Genomic DNA, 15,147 nt, shown 5'->3' on the forward strand with positions numbered 1-15,147 from the left:
GGGCGCTGTACACACAGAGCAGAGGGCGGCAGTAGCTGAGGGTCACCTCTCTAACTTCATGCGGCTCCCATCATGCACCAATAAAAGATGGTGGAGTCTGACACCTGTTTGTTAGCATAGGGAGATGAGAGCGCCGGTCTGACGATGAGCTCCAGGCTGTAGTGGCGTCTTCTGCACACATTGTAACCGGCCGCAGACGCGTCTCTCGTACTCCTCCTCATCTCATCTTGGTTGTTCCTTTGCAGATGCGTTTTCTGTCTCTGGGGGAGAAAATGGCGGCAAGTCGGATTCAGTGGCAAATTTACAGCCGCAGTCTTCGCTGAATTCAATCCAGAGCTCGCCGGGCCCTAAACGTTCCACGAACACGCTAAAGAAGTGGCTGACAAGTCCGGTGCGACGGCTCAACAGCGGCAAGGCTGAAAGCAATATCAAGAAGCAGAAAAAAAGGGCCGGGAATCTCGGCTCGCCCCGGGCGAATGACGACACCACACCACAGGGTGACAGCGCCGACGAGGTGAGATACCATACAGAATCATAATCTCATGTATTAGGGCAATACTGCGCATCATACAAACATTATAGACACTTACAAGGTGACACCACCCAAAAAATCCAGCAGGACATGAGGAGCAGATGGTAGGAGAAGGCTCATCATCCACACCGTGCCAATGGACTCTTTATTTCTTCCAGAAGGGCAAGAGAGGATGGGACGAGGAAGCCGATGACGATTCCCACACCCCACTCCCACCCCCAATGAAGATCTTTGACAATGAGCCAGTGCCAGATGACAAGGTAACAGGAATCCTGCCAGTCCAATGGTCTGCATGGAGATCAGGTCAAGCTCTGTGGTGCAACTCTAGTGATGTTACTCTAGTCAAATCTAGAGCTGCAGTCACCAAATGGCTGATAACAGGGAGTAATAGATTGAATTCCCTTGTCCTACAGTCGGCCTCTCCTCTCCTGACATGGCTGATAACAGATAGTAATAGATTGTATTCCCCTGTCCTACAGTCGGCCTCTCCTGACATGGCTGATAACAGATAGTAATAGATTGTATTCTCCTGTCCTACAGTCGGCCTCTCCTGACATGGCTGATAACAGATAGTAATAGATTGTATTCCCCTGTCCTACAGTCGGCCTCTCCTCTCCTGACATGGCTGATAACAGATAGTAATAGATTGTATTCTCCTGTCCTACAGTCGGCCTCTCCTCTCCTGACATGGCTGATAACAGATAGTAATAGATTGTATTCTCCTGTCCTACAGTCGGCCTCTCCTGACATGGCTGATAACAGATAGTAATAGATTGTATTCCCCTGTCCTACAGTCGGCCTCTCCTCTCCTGACATGGCTGATAACAGATAGTAATAGATTGTATTCTCCTGTCCTACAGTCGGCCTCTCCTCTCCTGACATGGCTGATAACAGATAGTAATAGATTGTATTCTCCTGTCCTACAGTCGGCCTCTCCTCTCCTGACATGGCTGATAACAGATAGTAATAGATTGTATTCCCCTGTCCTACAGTCGGCCTCTCCTCTCCTGACATGGCTGATAACAGATAGTAATAGATTGTATTCTCCTGTCCTACAGTCGGCCTCTCCTCTCCTGACATGGCTGATAACAGAGAGTAATAGATTGTATTCCCCTGTCCTACAGTCGGCCTCTCCTCTCCTGACATGGCTGATAACAGATAGTAATAGATTGTATTCTCCTGTCCTACAGTCGGCCTCTCCTCTCCTGACATGGCTGATAACAGATAGTAATAGATTGTATTCCCCTGTCCTACAGTCGGCCTCTCCTCTCCTGACATGGCTGATAACAGATAGTAATAGATTGTATTCTCCTGTCCTACAGTCGGCCTCTCCTCTCCTGACATGGCTGATAACAGATAGTAATAGATTGTATTCCCCTGTCCTACAGTCGGCCTCTCCCCTCCTGACATGGCTGATAACAGATAGTAATAGATTGTATTCTCCTGTCCTACAGTCGGCCTCTCCTGACATGGCTGATACCAGATAGTAATACATTGTATTCCCCTGTCCTACAGTCGGCCTCTCCTGACATGGCTGATAACAGATAGTAATAGATTGTATTCCCCTGTCCTACAGTCGGCCTCTCCTGACATGGCTGATAACAGATAGTAATAGATTGTATTCCCCTGTCCTACAGTCGGCCTCTCCTCTCCTGACATGGCTGATAACAGATAGTAATAGATTGTATTCCCCTGTCCTACAGTCGGCCTCTCCTGACATGGCTGATAACAGATAGTAATAGATTGTATTCTCCTGTCCTACAGTCGGCCTCTCCTGACATGGCTGATAACAGATAGTAATAGATTGTATTCTCCTGTCCTACAGTCGGCCTCTCCTCTCCTTACATGGCTGATAACAGATAGTAATAGATTGTATTCCCTGTCCTACAGTCGGCCTCTCCTCTCCTGACATGGCTGATAACAGATAATAATAGATTGTATTCCCTGTCCTACAGTCGGCCTCTCCTCTCCTGACATGGCTGATAACAGATAGTAATAGATTGTATTCCCCTGTCCTACAGTCGGCCTCTCCTCTCCTGACATGGCTGATAACAGATAGTAATAGATTGTATTCCCCTGTCCTACAGTCGGCCTCTCCTCTCCTGACATGGCTGATAACAGATAGTAATAGATTGTATTCCCCGGTCCTACAGTCGGCCTCTCCTCTTCTGACATGGCTGATAACAGATAGTAATAGATTGTATTCTCCTGTCCTACAGTCGGCCTCTCCTCTCCTGACATGGCTGATAACAGATAGTAATAGATGGTATTCCCCTGTCCTACAGTCGGCCTCTCCCCTCCTGACATGGCTGATAACAGATAGTAATAGATTGTATTCCCCTGTCCTACAGTCGGCCTCTCCTCTCCTGACATGGCTGATAACAGATAGTAATAGATTGTATTCCCCTGTCCTACAGTCGGCCTCTCCTCTCCTGACATGGCTGATAACAGATAGTAATAGATTGTATTCTCCTGTCCTACAGTCGGCCTCTCCTCTCCTGACATGGCTGATAACAGATAGTAATAGATTGTATTCTCCTGTCCTACAGTTGGCCTTTCCTGACATGGCTGATAACAGATAGTAATAGATTGTATTCTCCTGTCCTACAGTCGGCCTCTCCTCTCCTGACATGGCTGATAACAGATAGTAATAGATTGTATTCCCGTCCTACAGTCGGCCTCTCCTCTCTTGACATGGCTGATAACAGATAGTAATAGATTGTATTCCCGTCCTACAGTCGGCCTCTCCTCTCCTGACATGGCTGATAACAGATAGTAATAGATTGTATTCTCCTGTCCTACAGTCGGCCTCTCCTCTCCTGACATGGCTGATAACAGATAGTAATAGATTGTATTCTCCTGTCCTACAGTCGGCCTCTCCTCCCCTGACATGGCTGATAACAGATAGTAATAGATGGTATTCCCCTGTCCTACAGTCGGCCTCTCCTCTCCTGACATGGCTGATAACAGATAGTAATAGATTGTATTCTCCTGTCCTACAGTCGGCCTCTCCTCTCCTGACATGGCTGATAACAGATAGTAATAGATTGTATTCTCCTGTCCTACAGTCGGCCTCTCCCCCCTGACATGGCTGATAACAGATAGTAATAGATTGTATTCTCCTGTCCTACAGTCGGCCTCTCCTGACATGGCTGATAACAGATAGTAATAGATTGTATTCTCCTGTCCTACAGTCGGCCTCTCCTGACATGGCTGATAACAGATAGTAATAGATTGTATTCTCCTGTCCTACAGTCGGCCTCTCCTCTCCTGACATGGCTGATAACAGATAGTAATAGATTGTATTCTCCTGTCCTACAGTCGGCCTCTCCTCTCCTGACATGGCTGATAACAGATAGTAATAGATTGTATTCTCCTGTCCTACAGTCAGCCTCTCCTGACATGGCTGATAACAGATAGTAATAGATTGTATTCTCCTGTCCTACAGTCGGCCTCTCCTCTCCTGACATGGCTGATAACAGATAGTAATAGATTGTATTCTCCTGTCCTACAGTCAGCCTCTCCTGACATGGCTGATAACAGATAGTAATAGATTGTATTCTCCTGTCCTACAGTCGGCCTCTCCTCTCCTGACATGGCTGATAACAGATAGTAATAGATTGTATTCTCCTGTCCTACAGTCGGCCTCTCCTCTCCTGACATGGCTGATAACAGATAGTAATAGATTGTATTCCCCTGTCCTACAGTCGGCCTCTCCTCTCCTGACATGGCTGATAACAGATAGTAATAGATTGTATTCCCCTGTCCTACAGTCGGCCTCTCCCCCCTGACATGGCTGATAACAGATAGTAATAGATTGTATTCTCCTGTCATACAGTCGGCCTCTCCTGACATGGCTGATAACAGATAGTAATAGATTGTATTCTCCTGTCCTACAGTCGGCCTCTCCTCTCCTGACATGGCTGATAACAGATAGTAATAGATTGTATTCTCCTGTCCTACAGTCGGCCTCTCCTCTCCTGACATGGCTGATAACAGATAGTAGGGGGTGTCCTGGTGGTTATATGGCCGGCGTTCCTTATTTATTGCTTTGTGTTATTCTTGGCTGTATTTATTGCTTCTGCTTTCTGCCAGTCCTCCTCACACAGCTGAGGGTTTGTGACAGTGTTTTTGTGAGTCTGGGGTTCAGGATTGGAGAGATCCGTTTGGTGCTCAGCCTGCCTGCACTGATGCAGTGTAACAAGACCTCAGCTGTACGAGCAGTGCTAGGTCACCACTTATATACTGATGGAGTCTCTGAGGTCTCTGGCTGTATACTGAGACGTCCTGTATATAAGAAGCTGTGGTGATGTAGTAGGAGTCTCGCTGCTCCTTGTATTATCATCTAATGACTGCTCTGCCCATCTAATCAGATTGCTCTGCCGCCACGTTCCTGCTCTGCCGCCCTTTGTGTCAGTTATCCTGCCCTGTTGTATGTTTACCCCAGAGGGGGCGGTGCCATACTGTTATGCTGTGGAGACCCTGAAAAGTGGGGACATGCGACCCCAAGAAATTGCCAAGTACCGCACAGTCCCCTGCCCTGTATATAGTGCTGTAGGTGGAATGGGCAAGGATCAGAGAATGCTGGGAGTTGTTGTTCGCTTGCAGTCTGCCCTCAGATGTATGGTTGGGCTGTGGTGACTTGTCTGTGGTTTGGGGGTGACCTCTGCGCCTCTCCTCACTAACCTTGTCCCTGCTTTCTCTTCCTGTAATCCCTGCGGCTCCTGCTGATTCCTCTGCTGCTCCTGTCGGCTGCTCCTAACCCGCTTTCATTTTGCACCTCTGCGGCTTTCAGCCTTCCCTACTTGTGACCCGCCAGAGCTCGGCTGAGGTGCCCAGTGCCGCCGAGCTGGTCAGTGCCATAGAGAATCTGGTCAGGAACAAGATGGTAAGTGACAGGGCACCACTACATCACTGACACTACATCTATATACAGGGAGGGCACTACATCTATATACAGTCAGGGCACCACTACATCACCGGCACTACATCTATATACAACCAGGGCACTACATCTATATACAGCCAGGGCACCACTACATCACTGACACTACATCTATATACAGGGAGGGCACTACATCTATATACAGTCAGGGCACCACTACATCACCGGCACTACATCTATATACAACCAGGGCACTACATCTATATACAGCCAGGGCACCACTACATCACTGACACTACATCTATATACAGGGAGGGCACTACATCTATATACAGTCAGGGCACCACTACATCACCGGCACTACATCTATATACAACCAGGGCACCACTACATCTATATACAGCCAGGGCACCACTACATCACTGACACTACATCTATATACAGTCAGGGCACCACTACATCACCGGCACTACATCTATATACAACCAGGGCACCACTACATCACTGACACTACATCTATATACAGGGAGGGCACTACATCTATATACAACCAGGGCACCACTACATCACTGACACTACATCTATATACAGGGAGGGCACTACATCTATATACAACCAGGGCACTACATCACCGGCACTACATCTATATACAACCAGGGCACCACTACATCACTGACACTACATCTATATACAGGGAGGGCACTACATCTATATACAACCAGGGCACCACTACATCACCGGCACTACATCTATATACAACCAGGGCACTACATCACCGGCACTACATCTATATACAGTCAGGGCACCACTACATCACCGGCACTACATCTATATACAGCCAGGGCACCACTACATCACCGGCACTACATCTATATACAGGGAGGGCACTACATCTATATACAGCCAGGGCACCACTACATCACTGACACTACATCTATATACAGCCAGGGCACCACTACATCACCGGCACTACATCTATATACAACCAGGGCACTACATCACCGGCACTACATCTATATACAGTCAGGGCACCACTACATCACCGGCACTACATCTATATACAGGGAGGGCACTACTACATCACTGACACTACATCTATATACAGCCAGGGCACCACTACATCACTGACACTACATCTATATACAACCAGGGCACCACTACATCACCGGCACTACATCTATATACAGCCAGGGCACCACTACATCACCGGCACTACATCTATATACAGCCAGGGCACCACTACATCACTGACACTACATCTATATACAGGGAGGGCACTACATCTATATACAGTCAGGGCACCACTACATCACCGGCACTACATCTATATACAGGGAGGGCACTAAATCTATATACAGCCAGGGCACCACTACATCACTGACACTACATCTATATACAGGGAGGGCACCACTACATCACCGGCACTACATCTATATACAGTCAGGGCACTACATCTATATACAGTCAGGGCACTACATCTATATACAGTCAGGGCACTACATCTATATACAGCCAGGGCACTACTACATCACCGGCACTACATCTATATACAGTCAGGGCACTACATCTATATACAGCCAGGGCACTACTACATCACCGGCACTACATCTATATACAGCCAGGGCACCACTACATCACTGACACTACATCTATATACAGGGCGGGCACTACATCTATATACAGCCAGGGCACCACTACATCACCGGCACTACATCTATATACAGGGAGGGCACTACATCTATATACAGCCAGGGCACCACTACATCACTGACACTACATCTATATACAGTCAGGGCACCACTACATCTATATACAGCCAGGGCACTACATCTATATACAGCCAGGGCACTACTACATCACTGACACTACATCTATATACAGTCAGGGCACCACTACATCACTGGCACTACATCTATATACAGCCAGGGCACTACTACATCACCGGCACTACATCTATATACAGCCAGGGCACCACTACATCACCGGCACTACATCTATATACAGGGAGGGCACTACATCTATATACAGTCAGGGCACCACTACATCACCGGCACTACATCTATATACAACCAGGGCACCACTACATCACTGACACTACATCTATATACAGGGAGGGCACTACATCTATATACAGTCAGGGCACCACTACATCACCGGCACTACATCTATATACAACCAGGGCACTACATCACCGGCACTACATCTATATACAGTCAGGGCACCACTACATCACCGGCACTACATCTATATACAGCCAGGGCACCACTACATCACCGGCACTACATCTATATACAGGGAGGGCACTACATCTATATACAGCCAGGGCACCACTACATCACTGACACTACATCTATATACAGGGAGGGCACCACTACATCACCGGCACTACATCTATATACAACCAGGGCACTACATCACCGGCACTACATCTATATACAGTCAGGGCACCACTACATCACTGACACTACATCTATATACAGCCAGGGCACCACTACATCACCGGCACTACATCTATATACAGGGAGGGCACTACATCTATATACAGCCAGGGCACCACTACATCACTGACACTACATCTATATACAGGGAGGGCACTACTACATCACCGGCACTACATCTATATACAACCAGGGCACCACTACATCACCGGCACTACATCTATATACAGGGAGGGCACTACATCTATATACAGCCAGGGCACTACTACATCACTGACACTACATCTATATACAGTCAGGGCACCACTACATCACCGGCACTACATCTATATACAGGGAGGGCACTACATCTATATACAGCCAGGGCACCACTACATCACCGGCACTACATCTATATACAGTCAGGGCACCACTACATCACTGACACTACATCTATATACAGTCAGGGCACCACTACATCACTGACACTACATCTATATACAGCCAGGGCACTACTACATCACCGGCACTACATCTATATACAGTCAGGGCACTACATCTATATACAGTCAGGGCACTACATCTATATACAGTCAGGGCACTACATCTATATACAGCCAGGGCACTACTACATCACCGGCACTACATCTATATACAGTCAGGGCACTACATCTATATACAGCCAGGGCACTACTACATCACTGACACTACATCTATATACAGCCAGGGCACCACTACATCACCGGCACTACATCTATATACAGCCAGGGCACCACTACATCACCGGCACTACATCTATATACAGGGAGGGCACTACATCTATATACAGCCAGGGCACCACTACATCACCGGCACTACATCTATATACAGGGAGGGCACTACATCTATATACAGCCAGGGCACCACTACATCACTGACACTACATCTATATACAGGGAGGGCACTACATCTATATACAACCAGGGCACCACTACATCACTGACACTACATCTATATACAGTCAGGGCACCACTACATCTATATACAGCCAGGGCACTACATCTATATACAGCCAGGGCACTACTACATCACCGGCACTACATCTATATACAGCCAGGGCACCACTACATCACCGGCACTACATCTATATACAGGGAGGGCACTACATCTATATACAGCCAGGGCACTACATCTATATACAGTCAGGGCACTACTACATCACTGACACTACATCTATATACAGCCAGGGCACTACTACATCACTGACACTACATCTATATACAACCAGGGCACTACTACATCACCGGCACTACATCTATATACAGCCAGGGCACCACTACATCACCGGCACTACATCTATATACAGGGAGGGCACTACTACATCACTGACACTACATCTATATACAGCCAGGGCACCACTACATCACTGACACTACATCTATATACAACCAGGGCACCACTACATCACCGGCACTACATCTATATACAGCCAGGGCACCACTACATCACCGGCACTACATCTATATACAGCCAGGGCACCACTACATCACTGACACTACATCTATATACAGGGAGGGCACTACATCTATATACAGTCAGGGCACCACTACATCACCGGCACTACATCTATATACAGGGAGGGCACTAAATCTATATACAGCCAGGGCACCACTACATCACTGACACTACATCTATATACAGGGAGGGCACCACTACATCACCGGCACTACATCTATATACAGTCAGGGCACTACATCTATATACAGTCAGGGCACTACATCTATATACAGTCAGGGCACTACATCTATATACAGCCAGGGCACTACTACATCACCGGCACTACATCTATATACAGTCAGGGCACTACATCTATATACAGCCAGGGCACTACTACATCACCGGCACTACATCTATATACAGCCAGGGCACCACTACATCACTGACACTACATCTATATACAGGGCGGGCACTACATCTATATACAGCCAGGGCACCACTACATCACCGGCACTACATCTATATACAGGGAGGGCACTACATCTATATACAGCCAGGGCACCACTACATCACTGACACTACATCTATATACAGTCAGGGCACCACTACATCTATATACAGCCAGGGCACTACATCTATATACAGCCAGGGCACTACTACATCACTGACACTACATCTATATACAGTCAGGGCACCACTACATCACTGGCACTACATCTATATACAGCCAGGGCACTACTACATCACCGGCACTACATCTATATACAGCCAGGGCACCACTACATCACCGGCACTACATCTATATACAGGGAGGGCACTACATCTATATACAGCCAGGGCACTACATCTATATACAGTCAGGGCACCACTACATCACCGGCACTACATCTATATACAACCAGGGCACCACTACATCACTGACACTACATCTATATACAGGGAGGGCACTACATCTATATACAACCAGGGCACCACTACATCACCGGCACTACATCTATATACAACCAGGGCACTACATCACCGGCACTACATCTATATACAGTCAGGGCACCACTACATCACCGGCACTACATCTATATACAGCCAGGGCACCACTACATCACCGGCACTACATCTATATACAACCAGGGCACTACATCACCGGCACTACATCTATATACAGTCAGGGCACCACTACATCACCGGCACTACATCTATATACAACCAGGGCACTACATCACCGGCACTACATCTATATACAGTCAGGGCACCACTACATCACTGACACTACATCTATATACAGCCAGGGCACCACTACATCACCGGCACTACATCTATATACAGGGAGGGCACTACATCTATATACAGCCAGGGCACCACTACATCACTGACACTACATCTATATACAGGGAGGGCACTACTACATCACCGGCACTACATCTATATACAACCAGGGCACCACTACATCACCGGCACTACATCTATATACAGGGAGGGCACTACATCTATATACAGCCAGGGCACTACTACATCACTGACACTACATCTATATACAGTCAGGGCACCACTACATCACCGGCACTACATCTATATACAGGGAGGGCACTACATCTATATACAGCCAGGGCACCACTACATCACCGGCACTACATCTATATACAGTCAGGGCACCACTACATCACTGACACTACATCTATATACAGTCAGGGCACCACTACATCACTGACACTACATCTATATACAGCCAGGGCACTACTACATCACCGGCACTACATCTATATACAGTCAGGGCACTACATCTATATACAGTCAGGGCACTACATCTATATACAGTCAGGGCACTACATCTATATACAGCCAGGGCACTACTACATCACCGGCACTACATCTATATACAGTCAGGGCACTACATCTATATACAGCCAGGGCACTACTACATCACCGGCACTACATCTATATACAGGGAGGGCACTACATCTATATACAGCCAGGGCACTACTACATCACTGACACTACATCTATATACAGCCAGGGCACCACTACATCACCGGCACTACATCTATATACAGCCAGGGCACTACTACATCACTGACACTACATCTATATACAGGGAGGGCACTACATCTATATACAGCCAGGGCACCACTACATCACCGGCACTACATCTATATACAGGGAGGGCACTACATCTATATACAGCCAGGGCACCACTACATCACTGACACTACATCTATATACAGGGAGGGCACTACATCTATATACAACCAGGGCACCACTACATCACTGACACTACATCTATATACAGTCAGGGCACCACTACATCTATATACAGCCAGGGCACTACATCTATATACAGCCAGGGCACTACTACATCACCGGCACTACATCTATATACAGCCAGGGCACCACTACATCACCGGCACTACATCTATATACAGGGAGGGCACTACATCTATATACAGCCAGGGCACTACATCTATATACAGTCAGGGCACTACTACATCACTGACACTACATCTATATACAGCCAGGGCACTACTACATCACTGACACTACATCTATATACAACCAGGGCACTACTACATCACCGGCACTACATCTATATACAGCCAGGGCACCACTACATCACCGGCACTACATCTATATACAGGGAGGGCACTACATCTATATACAGCCAGGGCACTACATCTATATACAGTCAGGGCACTACTACATCACTGACACTACATCTATATACAGCCAGGGCACTACTACATCACTGACACTACATCTATATACAGTCAGGGCACTACTACATCACCGGCACTACATCTATATACAGGGAGGGCACTGCTACATCACTGACACTACATCTATATACAACCAGGGTACCACTACATCACTGACCTACTTATAGGCAGAGCTTGCTGGGACTTGTAGTGCCCAGAGACCAGATAATCTGTGGGTTTGGATTTTTGATTTTAGATCAGATTTGCTCTGGCTTGCTGCAGCCTTGTCTCCTCTCACATATTCGCGTGCAGATTTTGAGGTATATTTGGAGACCCCCGTTGCCATGTCCATCGTGATGACCTCTTAACCTGCACCCCCTTCTCTCCGCAGACCATCGATGGCGGCTCCTATAGAAGCCCTCAGATCAGTTCTGCTGGATACAGCAATGAAGGAATGTCCCCACCACCCGCCCCCAGGAACCACGAGGAGGAGCAGAAAGCAAAAGCTTTGAGGGGGCGAATGTAAGTGACCAGTGCACCCCTGTCTGATCCCTGCCGCCCTTCACCCCTCCTTGCCAACCTCATGCCCCATTACTTATACAGGGAAGCGGCGGCTGCACATAGATGCCTCCATTGAGGCGGGGGTGGCCTTGTGCCAGCAGAATCTTGTGTCTCGCTGTGATTCTTCTGCACTGGAACAAAGCTACTCCTATGAAAGGAAAAATAACATCTCTCCCGGGACACTGGGGCCATTGTGTGTGGAGAAGGCGCTGAGGCTGTGTTATACCAGCTGCACAGGAATACTGCCACCCTTGTATCCTGCCCGACTCCTGAGCCACTAGCACAACGTGCCCGACTCCTAATCCACTAGTACAACATGCCCGACTCCTGATCTCCTTCCTTATATACACCCTGCCCTTGTCCTGATCTCCTTCCTTATATACACCCTGCCCTTGTCCTCATCCCCTTCCTTATATACACCCTGCCCTTGTCCTCCTCTCCTTCCTTATATACACCCTGCCCTTGTCCTCATCTCCTTCCTTATATACATCCTGCCCTTGTCCTGATCTCCTTCCTTATATACACCCTGCCCTTGTCCTCATCTCCTTCCTTATATACATCCTGCCCTTGTCCTGATCTCCTTCCTTATATACATCCTGCCCTTGTCCTCCTCTCCTTCCTTATATACACCCTGCCCTTGTCCTCCTCTCCTTCCTTATATCCTTATATACATCCTGCCCTTGTCCTCATCTCCTTCCTTATATACACCCTGCCCTTGTACTCCTCTCCTTCCTTATATACAAACTGCCCTTGTCCTCCTCTCCTTCCTTATATACACCCTGCCCTTGTCCTCCTCTCCTTCCTTATATACATCCTGCCCTTGTCCTCATCTCCATCCCTATATACATCCTGCCCTTGTCCTCCTCTCCTTCCTTATATACACCCTGCCCTTGTCCTCCTCTCCTTCCTTATATACATCCTGCCCTTGTACTCCTCTCCTTCCTTATATACATCCTGCCCTTGTCCTCATCTCCTTCCTTATATACATCCTGCCCTTGTCCTCATCTCCTTCCTTATATACACCCTGCCCTTGTCCTCATCTCCTTCCTTATATACATCCTGCCCTTGTCCTCATCTCCTTCCTTATATACATCCTGCCCTTGTCCTCATCTCCTTCCTTATATACATCCTGCCCTTGTCCTCATCTCCTTCCTTATATACATCCTGCCCTTGTCCTCATCTCCTTCCTTATATACATCCTGCCCTTGTACTCCTCTCCTTCCTTATATACATCCTGCCCTTGTCCTCATCTCCTTCCTTATATACATCCTGCCCTTGTCCTCATCTCCTTCCTTATATACACCCTGCCCTTGTCCTCATCTCCTTCCTTATATACACCCTGCCCTTGTCCTCCTCTCCTTCCTTATATACATCCTGCCCTTGTCCTCATCTCCTTCCTTATATACATCCTGCCCTTGTCCTCATCTCCTTCCTTATATACATCCTGCCCTTGTCCTCATCTCCTTCCTTATATACATCCTGCCCTTGTCCTCATCTCCTTCCTTATATACACCCTGCCCTTGTACTCCTCTCCTTCCTTATATACAAACTGCCCTTGTACTCCTCTCCTTCCTTATATACACCCTGCCCTTGTACTCCTCTCCTTCCTTATATACATCCTGCCCTTGTCCTCATCTCCATCCCTATATACATCCTGCCCTTGTCCTCATCTCCTTCCTTATATACATCCTGCCCTTGTCCTGATCTCCTTCCTTATATACATCCTGCCCTTGTCCTCCTCTCCTTCCTTATATACATCCTGCCCTTGTACTCCTCTCCTTCCTTATATACACCCTGCCCTTGTACTCCTCTCCTTCCTTATATACACCCTGCCCTTGTCCTCATCTCCTTCCTTATATACATCCTGCCCTTGTCCTCTTCTCCTTCCTTATATACATCCTGCCCTTGTCCTCGTCTCCTTCCTTATATACACCCTGCCCTTGTCCTCCTCTCCTTCCTTATATCCTTATATACATCCTGCCCTTGTCCTCATCTCCTTCCTTATATACACCCTGCCCTTGTACTCCTCTCCTTCCTTATATACAAACTGCCCTTGTCCTCCTCTCCTTCCTTATATACACCCTGCCCTTGTCCTCCTCTCCTTCCTTATATACATCCTGCCCTTGTCCTCATCTCCATCCCTATATACATCCTGCCCTTGTCCTCCTCTCCTTCCTTATATACACCCTGCCCTTGTCCTCCTCTCCTTCCTTATATACATCCTGCCCTTGTCCTGATCTCCTTCCTTATATACATCCTGCCCTTGTACTCCTCTCCTTCCTTATATACATCCTGCCCTTGTCCTCATCTCCTTCCTTATATACATCCTGCCCTTGTCCTCATCTCCTTCCTTATATACACCCTGCCCTTGTCCTCATCTCCTTCCTTATATACACCCTGCCCTTGTCCTCATCTCCTTCCTTATATACATCCTGCCCTTGTCCTCATCTCCTTCCTTATATACACCCTGCCCTTGTCCTCATCTCCTTCCTTATATACACCCTGCCCTTGTCCTCCTCTCCTTCCTTATATACATCCTGCCCTTGTCCTCATCTCCTTCCTTATATACATCCTGCCCTTGTCCTCATC

The 15,147-nt window shown here is 47.6% G+C and overlaps 1 protein-coding gene across 6 annotated transcripts in view; it reads left to right on the top strand.

Moving 5' to 3' along the window:
- KALRN (kalirin RhoGEF kinase) overlaps positions 1–15,147 on the top strand; it is a 311,247-nt gene that overhangs the window by 244,177 nt on the left and 51,923 nt on the right. For 3 of the 6 annotated variants that reach the window (XM_075284732.1, XM_075284734.1, XM_075284735.1), the window contains exons 35-38: positions 246–514; positions 691–792; positions 5,328–5,420; positions 12,389–12,519. In XM_075284732.1, the coding sequence (XP_075140833.1) occupies positions 246–514; positions 691–792; positions 5,328–5,420; positions 12,389–12,519 (595 nt within the window). The remainder of the gene's footprint in view (positions 1–245; positions 515–690; positions 793–5,327; positions 5,421–12,388; positions 12,520–15,147) is intronic. The other 3 variants (XM_075284733.1, XM_075284737.1, XM_075284736.1) reach the window with 3 other exon arrangements.

Source organism: Leptodactylus fuscus, chromosome 8 (genome assembly GCF_031893055.1).
Source record: "Leptodactylus fuscus isolate aLepFus1 chromosome 8, aLepFus1.hap2, whole genome shotgun sequence".
NCBI lineage: Eukaryota > Metazoa > Chordata > Amphibia > Anura > Leptodactylidae > Leptodactylus > Leptodactylus fuscus.